This window comes from Lepidochelys olivacea (genome assembly GCF_965140295.1).
Source record: "Lepidochelys olivacea isolate rLepOli2 genome assembly, chromosome: 6".
NCBI lineage: Eukaryota > Metazoa > Chordata > Testudines > Cheloniidae > Lepidochelys > Lepidochelys olivacea.
The window spans coordinates 4,726,855-4,748,534 of record NC_140416.1 but is presented as its reverse complement, the minus strand read 5'-3'; the positions used below and the strand labels follow the sequence as shown (position 1 = coordinate 4,748,534).

Sequence of the window (21,680 nt, the reverse complement as noted above, 5' to 3'; positions counted from 1 at the left end):
TATATGGCACACATATACATTGAATTTGCCAGGTTGCAGTCTCTTCTCTGGTCCCTCCAAAATCTTCTCCTGAAGTTCTGGCTGCACTTTCCCCCCACACCTCCTGATCTAGGCACACCCCATCTGTAGCCCCATGAAGTCGCAAGACCTCCTTGTCAGCCTCCTCCTGGTGCTGTCCAAGGTGGCTGACCACCATACCAGGAGGAGTTAGCTGGATGGGGAGGTGCTCTATGACTGTGAGGCCTACTTCTGATCCCCCCTTCAGTAACATATCTGGGCAGAGTTCCACATCAACTGGCTCACTGGATGCCACTGAGGAGCATTGAGCGCTGTCCAGGGGTCTCTGCTTGGTGCCCCGACTGGAGCTATGTTTTTGAACCTGTGACATTCACTTCTGTCCCTTTTTTCTTTCTTTCTTTCCATTTGTTGTCCCTCAAAATCGTTTGAGAGCTGGGTCCAGTAGCGCCTCCCTTAGGCTGGAGGAGAGGGGCTTTAGATGTGGGTGGGCGTGCACCATCCCCTCCTCAGAGCCTCAATAGGAACCCCCCCACAAACCCCCCCAGGTCAAAGTCTCGGGCAACCTGAAACCCCTTCCTGTGGAATCAAGTTTGCTTCTCACTCAACACTGCCTCTGAACCCTGAGGGCCCCCAACATTCCATCCAGCTGCTTCAGAACCCCCAGAGGCCCAACGTTCTGTGCAGCTGCTTTGGAACCTTCAGACTCCCCAAGATTCTGCCCAGCTGCCACAGAACCTTCAGGGCAGGGCTCCAACGTTCCATCCAGCTGCACTGTCCTTGGGCTAAGGGATCCCTGGGGGACTGCGTCCATTGGGGCGGGAACATCCATCGGGCTGAGGCCTTGGATGAGATCCCGGCCGGGGCTCCCCTCCACAAGGGCTGGCTGCCCGCCAGTGCCCCCCTGGGTGGCGGCCAAGCGTGCCGGGGCAGCTCGCTAATGCCTCGGCTATCGCTATTTCCCACCCTCGCCAGAGCCTTGCGCCGAGCGTGTGGGCAGGGAAGGGTTAATCCGAACTCCGCCCTTTCCCGGGGCACGTGGTGCCATAACGGGGCTGTGATAGGGCAGGTCGGGAGCAGGGTGGGAGCGCAGCAGCGCCCCGGACGCCTGGGTTCCGAGCGTGGCTCGCAGCGCCGTGAGGGGGCGAGTCCCAGTCTGCAGCCCGCGGGCCCCGGGAGGGCTCGGCCCGGCCCGGCCCGGCCGGGCGGTGAGTGGGGGCGCCGGGGGGAGGCCGAGGCAGGAAATCGCTGCCTGGAGGAAGTGGTGGCAGGGGCGGGGGGCTCGGAGCCGAAACGCGGCTGGGACCGGAGAGACCCCCCCGCCCCCAGCCAGCTCTGGAGCAGCGCGGGGGGGTCGGTGGCCCTGAGCCCAGCAGGGCCCCCCCAGCCGAGCCCGCCCTGGGGCAGCCGTCGCAGGGGGGTTTCTAGATCAGCTGTGCGGCGCTTTCCTCCTGCCCCGAAGGTGAGAACAAAGGAGGGGATCCCCGTCAGGCCGGGACTTGGAGCCCGGAGCCGCGCAGCCCCTCGCGGGGAGACCCCAAAGCCCTGAGCCGGGAGAGACACCAGCCTGGCGCAGCGCGGGGCTGGTCGGCAGCAGAGAGGAAACCCCCCCCCCGCCCCCCAATCCCCGCGTAGAGACCACCCCTGTCCTCATGGAAGAAAATCCCCATAAATGTTCTGACTGCAGGAAAAGCTTTAAGCAGAGCTCGACCCTGAGGAGGCACCAGCGAACCCACACGGGGGAGCGACCCTACAAATGCCCCCAGTGCGGGAAGAGCTTTGCCGACAGCTCCAACCTCCTTCGCCATCAGAGGAGCCACACGGGGGAGCGACCCTACACGTGTGCCCAGTGTGGGAAGAGCTTCGGGCACAGCGCGACCCTGATGAAGCATTCCAGGACCCACACGGGCGAGAGGCCCTACAGGTGTGATGAGTGTGGGAAGAGCTTCTCGGAGAGCTCCAAGCTCCTAGAGCACGAGAGGATCCACACAGGCTTGAAACCCTACAAATGCCCTATCTGTGGGAAAGTGTTCTGCCACAGCTCCTCGCTGACCAATCATCAGCGGGTCCACACAGGTGAGAGACCCTATAAATGCCCCGAGTGCGAGAAGACTTTTGGCCGCCGCTCCATGCTCATTCGACACATGAGGATCCACACAGGGGAACGACCTTACAAATGCCTCCAGTGCGGGAAGGCCTTTGCCGTTCTCTCAGTCCTGATCCAGCATGAGCGGATCCACACAGGGGAGAAACCCCACAAATGCTCCCACTGCGGGAAGTGTTTCAGCGATCCCTCTGTCCTGACCCGGCATGAGCGCATCCACACAGGCGAGCGACCCTACAAGTGTGTCCATTGCGGGAAGGGCTTTAGTCAGAGCTCCACCCATGCCCAGCATCTGAGAACCCACACCGGGGAGCGGCCCTATAGATGTGATGAGTGTGGGAAGAGCTTCAGTGTGAGTTCCAGCCTTGTTGTCCACCAGAGGATCCACACAGGAGAGAGACCCTATAAATGTCCCCACTGTGGGAAGAGCTTTAGTGGCTGGCCAAATTTTAGCAGGCATCTGAGGACCCACGCCCAGGAGTAAACCTGACAGGTGACCCAATTCTGGGAGATGCTACTGTGATCACTCTGGGCTCTTTAGACAGAGAACCCATGCAGTGGAGAGACGCTATAAATGCCCCAACTGTAGCCAGAGCTTTTGTCTCAGCTCGGAGCTTAGTAGGTACCAGAGAATGCACGTGGGGGGCTACCTATAAACGCCCCAACTGATGGAAGAGCTTTAATCCCAGGATGTACCTTGTTATTCATCAGAAGATCCACAGCAGAGACAGGCCTGAGAAATAAATGTGGAGGTAAGCGTCATTCAGAGCTCAGAAGAGGACTTCTGGTGCGGTGGAGGAGTGGGGCGGATAGTGAGTTTCTTTTCTATCTCTTATTTTTGCAAGAGCCATTTTGTTCTTGTCCAGTCTGGGTTGTTAAAAATTCAGCTTGAACGTGAAGTTGGTTTTTTTTTTTTTTTTTTTCTGGTAGAATGTAATTCTTTTCTTCACGCTATCCTAAAGGTGGGTGGGGGTAGAGATCAAGTGTGTCTGTGAGGCCAATCTTGTCCCTGTTGTGGGTCAATTCCTGTGCAGTATTGATCTGTACCATACGGGGTGCCGTCACTTTGGATGGGCTATCGCCAGCAGGAGAGTGAGTTTGTGTGTGTGTGGGGGGCGCGGAGGGTGAGAAAACCTGGATTTGTGCTGGAAATGGCCCAACTTGATGATCACTTTAGATAAGCTATTACCAGCAGGAGAGTGGGGTGGGAGGAGGTATTGTTTCATGGTCTCTGTGTATATAATGTCGTCTTCAGTTTCCACAGTATGCATCCGAAGAAGTGAGCTGTAGCTCACGAAAGCTCATGCTCAAATAAATTGGTTAGTCTCTAAGGTGCCACAAGTCCTCCTTTTCTTATAGGGTATGAGAAACTGTTATCTGTAGGAATTTGCTACCAGTATTTGCTACCTCTCGCCTTTCCCATCTTCTGGTGCAGAGGTAGGAAATTGTTACCAGTCGCAGTTACTGATCCTTAAGGCTGTTTTACACCTTCGACTGTGACTGAGAACTAGCCCTGATGACTCCAAGATCTCTTTCTTGAGTGGTAACAGTTAATATGGACCCTGTGTGTTTATGCGGGGGAGGGCGGGTGTCAAGGTTCCTCCCCCACTCTGAACTCTAGGGTACAGATGTGGGGACCTGCATGAAAACCTCCTAAGCTGACTTTTACCAGCTTAGGTTAAAAATTCCCCAAGGTACAAACTATTTTACCTTTTGCCCTTGGACTTTCGCTGCCACCACCAAACATCTCACCGGGTTCATTATTGGGAAAGAGCCATTTGGAAGCATCTTTCCCGCCAAAATCCTCACCCAAAACCTTGCACCCCCCTTCCTGGGGAAGGTCTGATAAAAATCCTCACCAATTTGCATAGGTGACCACAGACCCAAACCCTTGGATCTTAAGAACAATGAAAAAGCATTCCATTTCCTTACAAGAAGACTTTTAATAGAAGTAAAAAGAATTGCCTCTGTAAAATCAGGATGGTAAATACCTTACAGGGTAATTAGATTTAAAACATAGAGAATCCCTCTAGGCAAAACCGTAAGTTACAAAAAGACACAAAACCAGGAATATCTATTCCATTCAGCACAGCTTACTTTCTCAGCCATTTAAAGGAATCATAATCTAACGCATACCTAGCTAGATTACTTACTAAGTTCTAAGACTCCATTCCTGTTCTGTTCCCGGCAAAAGCATCACACGCACACAGAGAGCCTTTGTTTCTCCCTCTCCCCAGCTTTGAAAATATCTTGTCTCCTCATGGGTCATTTTGGTCAGGTGCCAGGGAGGTTATCCAAGCTTCTTAACCCTTTACAGGTGAAAGGGTTTTTCCTCTGGCCAGGAGGGATTTTAAAGGTGTTTACCCTTCCCTTTATATTTATGACAGGGGGTCTTTCTGATAATTGCTTCCTGCCTTCTTTTAGTTTTCTGGTTCCTTTTCCCTGAACTCAGTGTTCGTGTGTCTGTCTGTCTGCCCGCCTAACTTCACTGGGTGATGGTCGTTACATGGTTTGATTGTTCACCTACCTGAATGTCTTGCAGCCATTTCCTCGTGTTTTGGGATTGTTGTCTTGGGGTGCATCAGAGTGTCCCATTATGGAGACTGGTGATCTGTTTTGGGGTGCACACTCCATCACTTTGTACATACAGATGAGATTCTATTTTCCAATGTGCACGTTACTTTGCACTTACCAACATTGAATTCAATCTGCCATTTTGTTCCTCAGTCAGCCAGCTTTTTGAGATCCCTTCAGAGTCGGTTTTGGACTTGACTGCCTTGAATAACTTTGTATCCTCTGCAAACTTTGCCCCCTCAATGTTTCGTCTTTTTTTCCAGATCATTTATGAATATGTTGAATAGCACTGGTCCCAGGACAGATCTTTGGGGGACCCTGTTGTTTAACCTCTCTCCACTGGGAAAACTGACCATTTATGTTTACCCTTTGTTTCCTGTCTTTTAATCACTTACTGATCCAGGAGAGGACCTTCCCTCTTGTCGCATGACTGCTTAGTTTGCTTAACAGCCTTTGGTGTGGGAACTTGTCAAAGGCTTTCTGAAAGTCCAAGTACAGTAACTCCTTGCTTAACGTTGTAGTTATGTTTCTGAAAAATGCTACTTTACGCGAAACGATGTTAAGCGAATCCAAGTTCCCTATAAGAATTAATATAAATAGGGGGAGTTAGGTTCAGGGAATTTTTTTTTTGGTCAGACAAAATACTGTATATAAAAGTTTTAAACAAACAAACAAGTTAATACTGTGCACAGCAATGATGATTGTGAAGCTTGGTTGAGGTGGTGAAGTCAGAGGGTGGATATTTCCCAGGGAATGCCTTACTGCTCAATGATGAGCTAGCACTCGGCTGAGCTCTCAAGGGTTAACACACTGTTGTTAATGTAGCCTCACACCCTACAAGGGAGGGGAGACAGCATGGCAGAGAGAGACAGAGACACACACCCTGTGTGTGAGAGAGATGCACATTGCCCCTTTAAGTACGCTGATGCCACTCTAAGTACATTGCCTTTTTAAGTAGATCAGAAAGTTGAGACAGCAGCTACTACCAGCAAGCTCCCTCTGTCCTGAGCCTTGTTGTGTCTCTCCCTCCCCCCCCCCCCGCCCCACTCTGTGGAAATGGGGTAAAGTAGCAGGGAGGGGACACATCCTGACTTTAGCATCCCTCTTTCCTTCCCCCCCCACAAAGCAGGTAGGAGGCTTCTGGGAGCAGCTCCAAGGCAGAGGGCAGGAGCAGCACATGGCAGTCCGGGGGAGGGACAGCTGAACTGCTGGCAATGGGTAGCATTCTGAGTGGCTGCTGCACAGGGAATTTAGGGGGGCTGTCGGTCCACCCTGGTTTCAAGCCCCCACCAGCTCGCTGCAACGGGCTGCTCTTCCTGCAAGCAGTGGACAAAGCAGGCAGCTGCCAAATGACGTTATAAGGGAGCACTGTGCAACTTTAAATGAGTACGGTCTCTAATTGATCAGCAATGTAACAACGTTAACCAGGACGACTTTAAGTGAGGAGTTACTGTACACTATATCAACTGGGTCACCCTTGTCCACATGCTTGGTGACTCCCTCAAAGAATTCTAATAGATTGGTGAGGCATGATTTCCCTTTACAAAAACCACGTTGACTCTTCCCCATCAATTCACGCTCGTGTGTGTGTCTGATAATTCTGTGCTTTACTATAGTTTTGACCAGTGTGTCTGGTACTGAAGTTAGGCTTACCAGCCTGTAATTGCCTGGATCACCTCTAGAGCCTTTTCTTTTAAAAAAATAAAATAAAAATGTTAAATTAGCTATCCTCCAGTCTTCTGCTACAGAGGCTGATTTAATGGATAGGTGTCATGGAGTGGAGTGTACGTGGCCTGGCCTAGAAGAGCAGGAGTGAGATCTAGTGGGTGGAGCAGGCATCCAGGTTGGGGAACGAAGCCAAGGGTCAGCACCAGTCAACTACCAGTTACCAGAGCCAGGGGTCAAGCCAGAGTCAGAACTAGGAATTGAAGCTGAAGGTCAGAGCCAAGGTTGGATACCAAATTCCAGAGCCAGGATCAGGAGTCAGAGGATGGGGTCAAAGCCAGGACGGGTCACTGAGGATTGGAGGTGAGGCATAAGGGCAGGAGGAGACACAAGGATCAAGCACAGAGCAGGAGCATGGTGGGAACAAGAGTGAAGCCAGGAGCAGGGATGAGTGCAGGAGATAGGCACAAGCAGGGTCCAATGCAGCCACAACAGGAAACTACCTTGTTGCTCAGACAAATGTCCTGTTCCGCCTCCTGGCTTAAATAGCGTAGTAGGACCAATCAGCGGAGCTGGGCAGTACTCCAGTCAGAGCGCTCGTGGGTGATGCCTATAACCCCAGTAGCTTTTCAGCCCACTTGACTTCAATAGCCATTGGGTGGAAGCCAGGATGTGACAGCTGTTTGGGGATGTGGAAGCCTGAGGTCAAGTCCTGGGACGTCATAATAGGTTACGTACCACAGTTAGTAGTTCTGGGATTTCATATATAAGTTGCTCCAGAACTCTTGGGTGGATCGCATCTGGTCCTGGGGACATATTACTGTTTCATTAATCAATTTATTCCAAAACCTCTGACATCCCAATCTGGGACAGTTCCTCAGATTTGTCACCTAACAAGATTGGATCAGGTATGGGAATCTCCCTCACATCCTCAGCTGTGAAGACCAATACAAATAATTAGCTTCTCCGCAATGGCCTTGTCTTCTGGCCATTGCGGAGAAGCTAATTGGGTGCTCCCTTAGCACCCTGATGGTCCAGTGGCCCCACTGATTGTTTGGCAGCCTTCCTACTTCTAAACAACTTTTTGCTGTTAGTGTTTTGCTTGTTAGCCTTCAAATTCATTTTTGGCCTTCCTGCTTATACTTTTACACTTGATTTGCCAGAGTTTTTGTTCCTTTCTGTTTTCTTCAGTAGGATTTGAGTTCCAATTTTTAAAGGATGCTGTTTGGCCTCTAAGAACCCTTTTTACTCTGCTCTTTAGCAGTGGTCACGTTTTTCCCTGTTTTTTTTATTTATTTATTTGGGGAATATGTTTAGTTTGGGCCTCTTATGGTGTTTTAAATAGTTTACATGCAGCTTGCAGGCATTTCACTCTTTATTTTTATTTCCATTTCCTCCTCATTTTTGTGTAGTTCCCCTTTTGGAAGTTAAGTGCTATTGTGGTGGGTTTCTTTGGTATTTCCCCCCCCCCCCAACAAGGTTGTGAAATTTAATTACATCATGGTTGCTATCACTGAGCCATCATACTCTATTAATCTTTTGGACCAGATACTGTGCGCCACTTCATCAAGAATGGCCTCTCCCTTTGTGGGTTCAAGGACTAGCTGCTCCATGAAGCAGCCTTGAAATGCAAAGCACTATTTGACACTAGGGACATACTTTAAAGTAACACTTCTGTAACTTTGCCCTCTTCACATCAGATTTCCCCCTAAAAACTGCCATGAGAAATATCCTTAATTATGGCCCCATTGTGCATTCACTCACTGTGTGACCTTGGGAAAATAATTTTGCATCTGTTTCTGAGGTTTCCCCACCCATAAAATAGCAATTATGAAACCCACCTTTGTGGTCCGCAGATTAAAAGTGATATTTAGGTGTTCTTACTACTTTGGAAACACACATCTGCAGTGAAGAAAACTTTGAACTGACACTCCCAGGCCTCACAACGGGAGCCAGTGAAAATTAACAGTGAAAATTGAAAGCATAGGTTCATCTGCAAGCATCAGAAATGCAGTGTCCTGGGAGACACTGGAATGGACTGAGGGGAAGATGGGGTCAAACAGCTCAAGTTAAAAGCACCTGTGACTATTGATAATAAATCAAAGTGGAAAGCTCTTCGCACGTATGTGTTTCTTTAAGCAGCTTGTGCTACTGTACAAGACAGGACAGCACTGCTTTATCCCGCTGTAGGAATGCATGGGCGTCCCTCCCTGTCAGCCTCAGAGGGAGGCCACACGTCCTCGCTGTCACATCTATAAAGGGCAATTTTTCAAAGGGGGAATTAACAGTGTTTGAAGCTCAGGCCCTCTGTCCAGGCTGATTCCCCACCCTGGCACTCCGAGTGCAGAAGCTGAGGGCCCGCAAGGATTCTAAAAATGGATACTGGCCACTCCAGGCTGGTATTAAACTCCCAAGGTCACAGCTTCTCTCTGACCTTGGATGGGTAGATGCTGCCACCACCCAAACACAAAAAAACGCTTTGAACCTAGGAAGGGGCACTTGGGAATTCTTCCCTGTGGGGTGCCCTCGTGCCCTCTTCCCCACCCCTCCGGGGAAGAGCTGAGAAAGAAAACGAATGAAATTAGCTGTTGTCACCACCTAGTGAAACGGCATCTGCACAAACCTCTTAGGACACAAAAAACCCCCAACCCTGTTGTGAACAAAGGTAAATTTTATTAGAAACCAAAAGAAAGAAAATACGTCTGGAACTTAGGCTATTGCTAGACTTAAAAAGAGCAAATCTAATAATTAAGCATCAAGAATGTTTTTTTTTTTTTTTTGAGGTCCGGCTTAATGGTTACCAGCAAAACAAAAGGATTTTGGGGGTTAGCACAGAGGAGTCCACAAGCCTTACAGAAATAAAAGAGAGAATCTAATCGCGCCTTCCTAGACATTTCCTGATCTACTTACATATCTGGGGTTTCAAATTGAGTAGTTCTAGGTATGATCTGGTGATTTTCATACCTGGTTCACAGCTTTTTACAGCATAGCTTTACCACTGACAAAGGGAAAGTTTCCCCCCGCCCCCCATTTTAAAAAGTTCTAGCCCTCCCCTTGGCTCTTTTGGTCAGTTGCTCACTCCCTTCCTTTTTACCTATGGGCTTTTTTAACCCTTCACAGGTAAAGCAAGTAGAGAACAGCTACTAACATGGATTTTATAGCTGGCTGGCTGGCTAGGTGTCCATAAAAGGGAGCTACCCCTCCCCCCTTCATTTATCACATGCCCCCCAAATCACAGACGGTGCTGGCCAGCCTGGTTCAGGTCAGGTCCACACTGACTGGGATTTCCTCCTGGAGGTTTAGGAAACAGAGTTAATAAGATACACGCACCTCTAATTTTACTACCAATTACATGGATAACTCAACAGTATTTTTCACATTTCAAGGACTACGTTGACTTAGAATCCGGGGACATTTTTACCCAGCTGATTCTGGGAAACCTTTCTGGGAGAGGGCATCAGCCACTTTGTTAGAGGCTCCTGAAATGTGTTGTATTTCAAAATCAAAGTCATGAAGAGCTAAACTCCACCAAAGAAGTTTTTTGTTAGTTCCTTTGACTGTGTGAAGCCACTTCAGCGCAGCATGGTCGGTTTGCAGGTGGAAACGCCGTCCCCAAACGTATGGGCGTAGCTTCTCTAGAGCACACACAATGGCGTAACATTCTTTTTCCGAGACTGACCAGTGGCTTCCCCTCTCAGACAGTTTTTTGGCTGAGAAACACGACAGGATGGAATTGCTGATCTGGTCCTTCCTGCATTAAAACTGCTCCTACACCACCTGTGGTTATGACGAAAAGTTGGTCAAAGTCCAGGGCCCTTAGTACAGGGTCAGACGTAAGGGCTGCCTTAAACTGGTTAAAGGCTTTTTGACACTTTTCGGTCAACTGAACGGCATTTAGCTGTTTTTTCCTGGTTAGGTCTGTCAGTGGGGTGGCAATTTGGCTGTAGTGTGGTACAAATCGTCAATAATACCCAGCCAAGCCCAAGAAGGATTGGACCTGTTTCTGTGACATAGGGACAAGCCAATTTTGGATAGCATTTACTTTAGCCTGTAGGGGGTTGATAGTTCCTTGACCCACCTGGTGTCCAAGGTACCTGTTACCCTGTTTAGGCCTATTTGACATTTTTTGGCCTTAACGGTTAATCCTGCCTCCCTTATATGCTGAAAGACAGCTTGGAGGTGTTCCAGGTGTTCTGCCCATAAATCTGAGAATATAGCCACATCGTCAAGGTAGGCTACTGCAAATTCCCCCAATCCAGCCAGAAGGTTATCTACCAGTCTCTGGAAGGTGGCGGGTGTATTTTGCAGTCCGAAAGGGAGCACATTAAATTCATACAGCCCTACATGGGTCTTACCTTTCCTTGGTGGGGTCATCTAGCAGCACTTGCCAGTACTCCTTAGTTAAATCTAAGGTGGAGATGAACTGGGCATGTCCCAGTTTCTCCAATAGTTCATCTGTGCATGGCATTGGATAGTTTTCTGGGTGAGTTACAGCATTTAGTTTATGGTAGTCAATGCAAAACGAATTTCCCCATCGGGTTTGAGAAGCAGAACCGCTGGAGAGGCCCATGGACTCTCAGAGGGGCAGATTACACCCATCTGTAACATGTCCTTCATCTCCCTTTCTATAGCAGTTTTGGCGTGAGGAGCCACCCGGTAGGCTTGGGCTCTAAGTGGGCAAGCATTACCTGTGTCAATGGAGTGGTACGCTCGTTCTGTCCGTCCTGGGGTGGCTGAGAACATCGGTGCGAAGCTGGTGCACAGCTCCTGGATTTGCTGTCGCTGCTTATGCCCAAGGGTGATGGAAAGGCTCACCTCTTCTACGACACCATTGCTTTTTCCTTCATAGTAGACTCCTTCTGGCCACTCAGCATCGTCTCTCTCCTGGGCTGTAAACTGGAGAACCTTGATTTCTCAGGCATAAAAGGGCTTTAGAGAATTAACATGGTATACTTTAGGTTTTAGGGTAGGGTCTGGGAATGCTATGCGGTAATTAACAGCTCCTAGGTGCCATAAATGGCCCCTCCTATGGCACTTGCATCTTATTGGCCTGGAGCGCTTTCAGGACCATGACTTGGTCACCTACTCGGAAGGAACGCTCTGTGGCATGTTTATCATACCAGGCCTTTGGCTCTTGTTGAACATCTTGTAGGTTTTCTCAAGCAAGGTCTAGAGAGTCCTTGAGGGTGTTTTGCAGGTTGGTTACAGAATGCAAAATGTTAGTTCCTGGAGAAGATGCAACTCCCTCCCGTTGCTGCTTCATCAATTGTAAAGGCCCCTTTACTTTGTGGCCATAAACGAGTTCAAAGGGTGAAAACCCCAACCTGGGATGTAGTACAGCCCTGTAGGAAAAGAGCAACTGCTGCAACACTAGGTCCCAATCATTGGAGTGCTCATTCACAAATTTACACGTCATGGCCCCCAAATTCCCATTAAACTTCTCCACTAGGTCATTTGTTTGATGGTGGTAAGGAGTGGCAACCAAGCGGTTCACCCCATGAGCTTCCCAAAGATGTTTCATGGTCCCTGCCAGAAAGTTAGTTCCTGAATCCGTAAGGATGTCGGAGGGCCAACCTACCCTTGCAAAAATGTCTGTTAATGCCTGGCACATGCTTTTAGCCCTGGTCTTGCTTAGAGCTACTGCTTCCGGCCATCTGGTGGCAAAATCCATGAAAGTCAGTATGTACTGCTTTCCTCTGGGTGTCTTTTTCGGAAAAGGACCCAGAATATCCACAGCTACTCGCTGAAATGGAACCTCAATGATGGGGAGTGGCTGGAGAGGGGCTTTGACCTGGTCTTGGGGCTTTCCCACCCTCTGGCACACCTCACAAGTCCGGACATAGGTAGAAACGTCCTTGCCCATTCCCTCCCAGTGAAATGACTTCCCCAAATGGTCCTTGGTCCTGTTCACCCCAGCATGGCCACTAGGGTGATCGTGGGCTAAGTTCAAGAGTTTTTCCCCTATACTTAGTTGGAACTACCAACTGTCTCTGGGGATGCCAGTCCTCCTTGTGCCCACCAGAAAGGGTTTCCTTGTGTCCTCCTTCTACAACAAACCTGGACCTATTGGAAGAGCTGAGAGGCAGTGGGTGCCGCCGTTCAAGCTCCCTTAAGATTTTCATCCGCTTCCTGTTCGGCGTGGAACTGCTCCCTTGATGCTGGAGACATCGGTCCCACTGGAAGCGATGCGGGTGACGCGAGGGGTGTCTCCGTTGACTGTGAACCGCTCTCCGCTGGTGCACTGGGTTGTATTTCAGGCTCCGGTTGAGCTTCTTGCGCCGGTTGAGCTGCTGCTGCAGGTGCAGGCTCTGTGGCGCCCTTTGGTGCTGGCTCCCCTGACTCTGGCGGGGTTGCAAGCACGGGCTCTGGTGGCTGAGGGCTCTGCCAGTTCCGATCCTTGGGCTGGTTCTGGCTGGGTCCCAGGAACTGGATCTACAACCGTTGTCATAGACTCTGGTCTGGGGTCTGGTTCCATCAGCTCTGGCGGGTCCCTGTAGGAGGCTGAGGAATGGAGTTAGGTGGAGAGGCCTGTTTAGCCTGGTCATGGGTGACCATCCCCACCCATTTTGTTAGCCTCACATGGTTGGCTAAGTCTTCTACCGGCAGCATGGGAATGCGATAATCGTCATAGACTGCAAAAGTCCGTATTCCTGACCCACCCTTGTATTGGACAGGCAACCTGGCTGTAGGCAAGTTAAAAGAGTTGGCCTTAAAGGGTTGCACCATCTCTTGGGCCTCTGGGTTGATGAATTTGGGGTCCACCAGGGATTGGTGGATAGCTGACACCTGTGCTCCAGTGACTCTCCACTCAGTAAACTTCCTCCCACCCGCACTCACAGTTTCCCTTCGCTCTGGAGGTATTTGTGAGGCATCTGGGCCTGAAGGCTCCTGGTGGGACCCTGGGGTGATGAGTTGCAGTCAGCTGGTGCTCTTGGGGCAGTTGGTCTTCACATGCCCCAGCTCATTACACTTAAAGTATCGCCCAGCTGACTGTGGGTTGGGGCGAGGTGGGTGGTTGGAGAGTAGGGTGGTGGGTAAAAAAGCATCTGCGATCTCCCTGGCTGTGTGGAGGGCTCCTCCTTGCAAGGTGGGGCCTTGGGCTGACCCAGATGGTGGGGTGTTTGGTCGGGTTGCCCCTTCTGGTATCCGCTCCAACTGCTACTAGCTTTCTTCTTCTCCACCACCTCCACCCATTTGGCTCTGATCTCCCCCGCCTCAATTGCAGTTTTGGGCTTCCCATCTAGGATGTACCTTTCTATCTCCTCAGGAACATCCTCTAAGAACGGCTCCATTTGCATTAGGAGAGACAGATCTTCCAGAGATTTAACGCTTGCTCCTGATATCCAGGCATCCCAATGTTTCACAATGTGGTCGGCGTGTCGGGAAAATGCCACGTCTGGTTTCCACCTTAGGGCTCTGAACTGCCGATGGGCATGCTCGGGTGTTCACTCCATCCTAATTTTGGCCTTGTGTTTAAAAAGTTCGTACAGGTGAGCCAGATTCATTTCCAGGTCAGTGTTCAGTTGAGACTTAGGGGCCTTGTCATGGGCTGGCACCTGGCCTGCCGGCATCACAGAGGCCACTGTCTCTGAATTATCCTCCCGGTTCCTGACAATTATAAAGTGCACCAGAAACTTATGAAAAGGGCAGCCCTAGGTGCACAGGTAGAATTGGTTAATGGCAATCCATATAAGTTAGTTCATATTTGACATATTGCCGGGCCTGCTAGAGTGGTTTTGCTTATTCATGAGGCCATCTGGGAGCTTACCATGATCCTTTGGCAGACTCCCTCCTCTCTGATGCCTGCTGCCACGAGAACAGAAAAGAGGTGCCAGATTCCTTCTTAGGCATGTGAATATTTTTACTCACCCCCAACCTCAGGATCTTTGGCCTTCATTATGCTTAACCATCAGTTTCACTGATTCCAAGAACTTTAATGAAGCTCAGACAAGACTCAGCTTCTGTGATTCGCATTGCACCAGTATGGCACGGACAATACTGCTTTCCAGAACCGGTCAGGCTGTCGATACAACCAGCCATCACGGTTCCTCTTACTCCCAACTTGATATTGCAGAATGGCATCTTCATCATCCTCACGAGGTAGGTTAGTGCGGAGACAGAGGGGAGAGTGCCCCCTGCTGGGCCCCCTGTGCCCTGCAGCACAGAGCTCCCTAGCGCTGGACTTGGTCATAGGTGTCAGCGCTGACTGCAAAGGGAGAGCGCCCCCTACTGGGTCCTCACCCTGTTTCTTGCAGCACAGCGCCCCCTACTGAGCCCTTCCCTGCAGCACAGTGCCCCAACCTATTGCCGCTCTCTAGCCCCATCCATCACACTCTCGTCTCTCTCCTTCTTTCCATCCTGTGCTTCCCCAAGCCTCAAGGACTCAATCAAGTACATCAACTTGTCCACCGAGGAGGCAGGGGCAAGTGTGCCAGAGACACATCAGTACGAGGTGAGGCCGGCAGCAGGGAGCCAGGACTCCTGGGTTCTATCCCCAGCTCTGGCAGGGGAGTGGGGTCTGAGGGTTAGAGTGGGGGCTGGGGATCAGGGCTCCTGGGTTCTCTTCCTGAAGTGCCCTATGGTGAGTCTGTTTTTATTTCAGGTCAAGAACCTGCGGCAGCGAAGTGTCCCCATCTCGGTCACGATCCAGTTCCCCGTGGAGCTGAGCGGGGTCCGGGTGTGGGACGCCTCTGAGGTCGTCCCTTCCAAGGTACCTGCCTCTCCCTGCCCTTGTGTGTGTGAGATGGGCCCAGTGACACCTGCTCGGCCCTACAGCGCCCCCTGCTGGGACAGGCTGCCTGGGGGGGGAAGACCCCTTCCCAGTGGTGAAAGTAAAATTAATTTTTCCCAGTATTGGGGGTGGGGGCATGTCACCTCCCCACATGACCCTCCCTGTGACTCTGTCCTGTCCCCAGCCCAGGATCCCCACGCTTTTCCCCTCCCATCCCCATTACCTGGGGGGAGAGGGGGCTGGGAGCGGTACAGCATCCGGAGGAGCTATCGGCATCTACGCCTTTCCCCGCTGCCCCTCCCAGCCCCCTACGCTTCCACAGAGCTGCATCTCCTTCGGCAAGGCTGCTGCTGTATGTGACGAGCTGGAGGAGGCTCAGCTCCATGGAGGAGCTGGGGACGGTACGGTGTCTTTCCGGTATGCCGTGCTGGCTATAAATAGCTTTCTAGTACAGCAGACCGGACCGGACCAGCCCGGCTTTTTTCTTATCAGTACACCACACCGGCCCTTACCAGGTTACATTCACCGCTGCCCCTTCCCCAGCTCCTGAGCCAGCCAGCCAGCCCCCTGTGCTGGGGCCCTGTAGAGGTGAAAGGTCCCATGGCCCATTCCTGCCCCTATTAACACCATGTCTCTCTCCCTCCCCAGCCCCAGCTGGCTCAGTGCGTAAGTGAGGCTGGAACCCCGGGTTCGAAGGACTTTGTGAAGCGGATGAGCGAGCGCCCCCTGCTGGTGAGTACAGGCCAGTGCGGATCCCACCAGCCCCTTCCCCTCCGCACTAACACAGACAGTGCATGTGGGGCTGGGCTGGGGGAGGGACAGGGCCCCGTGCTATAGACAGACCCAGAGCCTCATGACCATGCTGAGCCCCTGCATGCCCCCTGCCTCACCCGGTGATATCCTTCTGCACCCAGGACTTCTCCGTGGCCACCTGTAAGAAGATCCGGTGCAGAATCACCTACCTGGAAATGCACCAGCTGCTGGAGTTCATGATCAAAGGGAACTTCAGCTTCCAGTGGGTCTCCCAGGTACGAGAACTGCCTCTGCCTTTCAGCACCGGGTGAGGGATCCCTCATGTGAACAGCCCCCACGCCTCACCCCTGAGGGTTGCTGCATCTCAGTGCCGGGCAAGGGATTGCCCCTGTGTGAACAGCCCTGTGTGAACATTGCTCTGGGTCCCTCTGGATTGATGCTCTGGGCTGGTTTGTGTCATTTCTGGTCAGGGACAGTGAATTTCTCTGTTCCAGACTCAGCAGCAGAAAGTGAGTCTGGTGAGCGAGGCCCGGATTGAATACGAGGAGCAGAAATACACCCAGAAGGAGGGATTCGTCCAGCGGCAGGTACCAGAGTGACTGTGCCCGGGATAGAGAGAGCATTGGCTAGTGGTTAGAGCTGGGAGCCAGGACTCGTGGGTTCTGTCCCTGCTCTGGGAGGAAGTGGGGTCTGGTTTGATAATTTCAGGACTTTTGGGTCCCCATCTCACAGCTCCTCTCCCCCAGGTGCAGACGGTGGTGGAGCGCTTCGTGGGCTATAACTACCTGCCCATCACCGTGGGCAGCAGCGTGGGGGGCCTGATTCTGCTGGCTCTCATCACTGCAGCCCTCTGCAAGGGGAGTGGGGCAGCGCTTGGACCCCTCCCCCACCGCCCATCACCCTGGGGGTGGGGCCCGTAGCTCTCCCAGCTGGTGGAGAAGGGGCAAGAGTCTTTCCTTTGGAGGTTCCCACAGCCTGTCTCTCCCCATCCTCCGCTATAAGCCTGTGTCTGTCTGGCTCTCACCATCTCCCCTCTTTGTCTCCTTCCAGTTCGGCTTCTTCCAGTGCCAGTACAAGCAGATGATGGAGGACGCTGTGGAGGGCGAGGGGCCTGGCCCGACCCGGAGCGCAACCGCTGGCAACCCCCCTGCTTCCGATGCCCCAAAACAGTAGCCCCCCAGACGCCAACGCCCCCCGGCTTTGCCTCCCTCTTAGTTGCTCTAGATCCACCTCTGCCTCCTAATGTTTGCCACCCCCAAGACGCAGAAAGACCGGCCACTGCCCATCCCCCAACCATTAAAAGAGATCCTAGTGCCAACTCGAGCGAATTGTTACTCAAATTATGCTGGGCAGAATTCTGCTTACTTTTTTTTATCATTTTGATGGAGAACATTAAAGTTAGTTTATAGGCATTTTTTTTAAGAGTTCTATTGATTTAAATTTTGATGTGGAAAGTTACTTGTTTTAAGCATCCCTCCCTCCCCCATTTTTATCAGTTTAAATAATCACGGTTGTAGGAATTTGTATGTGTTGGGAGTCAGGCCATAGGTGAAGGTCAGACAATTATTTAATGGCAATAGAGGTTGAGATTCAAGAAGTGGAGCTTTATAATTATGCTTGGAAGGACTGGATTTTTATTGGTAAATGTTGAATTCATCACACACGCGCAAGCTGCTGGCAAAATATTTCCATCGCTAATCATCAAAATTTGCTGCTTGAGAACTTCTAAAACTGATTGAAAAGGAAAAAAATCAATGTCTCTGCCCTGCAGGTTTAAACTGAGGAACTCCCTGCCGCATGTGGTAATGAGGCTGTGACAGAATACGTTCCTGTATTCACACCCTCCATATTATTGTTATAATCTTTGTACGAATTATGCCTTGTGAGGTATAATTCGAAACCTCACATGTTGTTAATCAGTATTGTCCTGATAAGATATGGGTCTCAACATTGTCAATAGGATGAAATTCAATAAGGACAAATGCAGAGTACTCCACTTAGGAAGGAACAATCAGGTGCACACCTACAGAATGGGAAATGACTGCCTTGGAAGGAGTACTGGGGAAAGGGATCTGGGGGTCATAGTGGACCACAAGCTAAATCTGAGTCAACAGTGTAACGCTGTTGCAAAAAAAGCAAACGTCATTCTGGGATGTATTAGTAGGACAATGGGGCACGGCACGGTGGGGGCAACCCTGCTTCGTCCAGTTCAAGAGCACTGTTTACAAGCCGCAGCCCTGTGCTGCCAGTGTGCCCCTTCCCCGTGGGGGTGGGTCCATGCCATGCCACACAGCCCTCCCACCCAGCACCCCTGGACCCACTATGCCTAGCACCCCCCCCCACAAATGCACAGTGCCCTGAACACCGTCACCCCTGCCCAGCACCCCCCCACACCCTCAGCCCCACCACCTCTGCCCAGCACCCCCCACAGACCCCCCACTGCCCAGCACCCTAACATGCAAAGATCTCCCCCACTGCCCAGTACCCTTCCCCACAGTCCCACCATCACAACTACACTGCGCCTCACACAGACCCCCCCCCCCCACTGCCCAGCATCCCAAAATACACAAACCTCCCGCACTGCCCAGCACCTCCCACCCCCTCACATCCCAGCATCCCCTCACAGACCTACTCCCCGACACCCTGCCCCTAGGCCCTGCTGAGCCAGCGCAGAGCAGGGATCCCTCTCCAGAACAGTGCTAGGGGGCAGGACAGCAGAAGCTTGGGAACGCAGAGCGGCCCTGTCCCCCAGGGCACCATGCAGCCCCAGACCACAGATCCATGGCCGGAGAGGGCTGAAGGCTGAGAGCAGCAGCAGGAGGGTGCTGGTTCTCTCGGCAGGACAGCTGAAGCCAGAGGGCCAGAGAGGGCTGAACTCTGGGGAAGGATGGAGGGTTAAACCCGCTGATGTCTCCAACTGGAACCAGACCTGGGAATGAAACAAGGTGGAGAAGCATCCCAGCTAGAAGGGTGCTGGAGCTGTACTGCAGAGCCGTGGTTTTGTTCATAGATCCCTAGACTCCAAGGCCAGAAGAGATCATTGTGATCATCCAGCCTGACCTCCTGTGTAACACAGGCCTGAGAACTTCCTTGAAATAATTCCTAGAGCAGAGCTTTTAGAAAAGCGTCCAATTCTGATTTTAAAACGGTCAGTGATAAAGAATCCAGTCTGACCCTTTTCAAGTTGGTCTACCGGGTAATGACTCACATCTTCTTGTTAAAAATGTATGTCTTATTTCCAGTCTGAATTTGTCTAGATTCAGCTTCCAGCCATTGGATCATGTTAAACTTTTGTCTGCTAGATTGAAGAGCCCATTATTAAATATTTGTTCCCCATGTAAATACTTATAGACTAGGATCAAGTCACCCCACAACCTTCTCTTTGTTAAGCTGAATAGATTGAGCTCCTTGAGTCTATCATTTCAATCATTCTTATGGGTTTTTTCTGTCCCCTCTGCAATTTATCAATTTCTTTCTTGAATTTTGGGTACCGGAACTAGGCACAGGATTCCAGCAGAGGTGGCAGCAGTGCCAAATATAGGGGTAAAATAACCTCTCTACTCCTATTTGAGGTTTTCCTGCTTATACAGTGATGAACTGGCACAGGTTCCACGCCGGAGCCATCCCACATGGTCTGATAAGAGTCCAGACAATATGTGTGATGAGCAGGAACTCTCAGCTTGCCAAAGCCCATAGGGACTCTCTGGGGGCTCACCAGATCATCACTTCAGGCATCTTCAGATATTCAGCCCCTGCAACACTCCCCAGTATCTCCAGATGTTCAGCAGGTGATGACATTCCTCAGATGACATTCCACAGACATTCCTCTCCAGATGACAATATCCCTTCCCCTCCCCCAGTCCCTTCCGATGTTCAGGACATGTGGCATTACCCCTGAGCCACCCCCTCTTCCTCCTTCTCTGGCCGTTTTTGGGAATCGTTTCCTTTGCTTTAACAAAAGCCTGACATTGAATGATTTTGGGAGGATCAAAAGGTCTTCAATTAGCTGGAAAACTTCATGTTCAGTATGACCTGAACTGAAAATTTTCCTGTTTGTTTTTCCTGGAATTGCCAGGGAACCCCCTCCCCCTCATTCTATTATTTGCCCAGCCCTATCTGGGAGGGCTCTGTACAGAGAACACTCCCTGATTTTAGCCCCATTCTCTGCTGGGGGCAACATGGGGAAATGTTCCTGGAGACCCTTTGGGGGCATATGGGCTGCAGACCCTGTGGGGTGGGGGTGAGGGGTGTCAGGAGGCAGTGGCCTGGATGGCTCACAGTACAATAGGAAGCCACTTGTCCATTTTTAACCCTGCAAAAGGGGACAAGTTCTGGATCTGTCTAGCTCAACCCTCCACCTCCTCTTGTATCAGGAGAGCTCCGTCTGGCCAGGATGGCTGCTGAGGGTCCGCCATAAACCTTCTCTTCTGAAATCCTGTCCCAGTATTGCCTGTAAGATGGGAATCGGCAGAAACAGTAGCCTGCTACTTCCTTGATAATTTACATTCCTCTAATCTCCTAGCAGAGGATGCTCTGCCCCAAGATTGAAACAACAAAGGACCAGTAGTCATGCTGCAACCACCAGGGAATACTAACTGCAGGGATTTCCCTGTGCTGCCTCGGAGCTGTCTGGGTTGCGGGTGGGGGAACCCCACCAGTGGGATGTGGGCTGGGCTGCGGTGATGGAATATAGATCCTTCCTGGGGCCCTGGTATATGTCCTGGGTATTATGCTCTCTAGGCCTTGTTGTTAAAGGCAGTTCTCTTAGAGGCAGAATGCCTTGAGACACACTTCTCCAGTCAGGAGGTGGGAGACACTTATCGCTAGGGCCTACCACATTCCCAGTCCATTTTGATAAATTTCGTGGCCAGAGGGTTTTAAAATTGGTCAGTTTCTCATTTTCAAATGTTTATGTCATAAACATACAGCTAAGGGTAGCATAAAATCCCTCCTTTACCTGTAAAAGGTTAAGAAGCTCAGATAACCTGGTTGACACCTGACCAAAAGGACCAATAAGGAGAGAAGATACTTTCAAATCTTTGGAGGAAGGTTTTTGTTTTGGGCTGTTGTTGTTTTCTCAGGAGACAAAGATTGAGACCAAGCAAGTAATCCATATTCTACTGAATGATACATCTAAAATTACATCTTGAAATAGTAAGTAATAGCAAGGAAATGCATTAGAGTATCTTTTTTTTAGCTTGTGAATTTTCCCTGTGCTAAGAGGGAGGTTTATCCCTGTTTTTGTAACTTTAAAGTTTTGCCTAGACAGGAATCCTCTGTGTTTTGTATCATATTACCCTGTAAAATTACCTTCCATCCTGATTTTACAGAAGTGCTTTTACTTCTTTTTCTTTATAATAAAGTTCTGTTTTTGTTTTTTTAAGAATCTGATTGGTTTTTAGTGTCCTAAAAACCCAAGGGTCTGGTTTGTGCTCACCTTGTTTACCTATCTGGTTGGTAGATTATTCTCAAGCCTCCCCAGGAAAGGGGGTGAAGGGGCTTGGGGGGATATTTTGGGGAAACAGGAACTCCAAGTGGTCCTTTTCCTGAATCTTTGTCTAACTCACTTGGTGGTGGCAGCAGTATTCATCCAAAGACAAGGAAGGATTTGTGCCTTGGGGAAGTTTTTAACCTAAGCTGGTAGAAATAAGCTTAGGGGGTCTTTCATGTGGGTTCCCACATCCGTACCCCAGAGTTCAGAGTGGGGGGGGAACCCTGACATGGTGGCAGAGCGGTGGGATCCTTTTGAACCAGAAGCACAAACCTCAGGATATTAAAAGAAGCACTTCTGCACCTGGCATTGGGAAACAGGATACTGGGCTGGATGGACCTTTGGTC

At 50.7% G+C, this 21,680-nt stretch overlaps 1 protein-coding gene across 5 annotated transcripts; it reads left to right on the top strand.

Moving 5' to 3' along the window:
- Window positions 1–1,087: 1,087 nt before the first annotated feature.
- On the top strand, window positions 1,088–17,245 carry LOC311523026 (integrin alpha-M-like). 5 transcript variants are annotated; one of them, XM_084632683.1, is made up of 8 exons: window positions 2,599–2,871; window positions 13,626–13,848; window positions 14,732–14,810; window positions 14,961–15,068; window positions 15,738–15,821; window positions 16,004–16,117; window positions 16,337–16,429; window positions 16,893–17,245. In XM_084632683.1, the coding sequence occupies exons 2-8, from the start codon at window positions 13,724–13,726 to the stop codon at window positions 17,013–17,015; spliced, it is 726 nt and encodes a 241-aa protein (XP_084488809.1). In that variant the 5' UTR covers window positions 2,599–2,871; window positions 13,626–13,723; the 3' UTR covers window positions 17,016–17,245. The 5 variants fall into 5 exon arrangements, 3 of the variants coding, with proteins under 3 accessions (XP_084488809.1, XP_084488811.1, XP_084488810.1); XM_084632685.1 differs by lacking the exon at window positions 13,626–13,848; XM_084632684.1 differs by lacking the exon at window positions 16,004–16,117.
- Window positions 17,246–21,680: the final 4,435 nt, after the last annotated feature.

Coding starts and splice junctions, on each gene's coding strand:
- LOC311523026 (XM_084632683.1), top strand. CDS start 13,724: ATGTGGTCGGCGTGTCGGGAAAATGCCACGTCTGGTTTCCACCTTAGG. Junction 13,849..14,731: donor TGTTTAAAAAGTTCGTACAG/GTGAGCCAGATT, acceptor TGCTTCCCCAAG/CCTCAAGGACTCAATCAAGT. Junction 15,069..15,737: donor CTGAGGTCGTCCCTTCCAAG/GTACCTGCCTCT, acceptor CTCCCTCCCCAG/CCCCAGCTGGCTCAGTGCGT.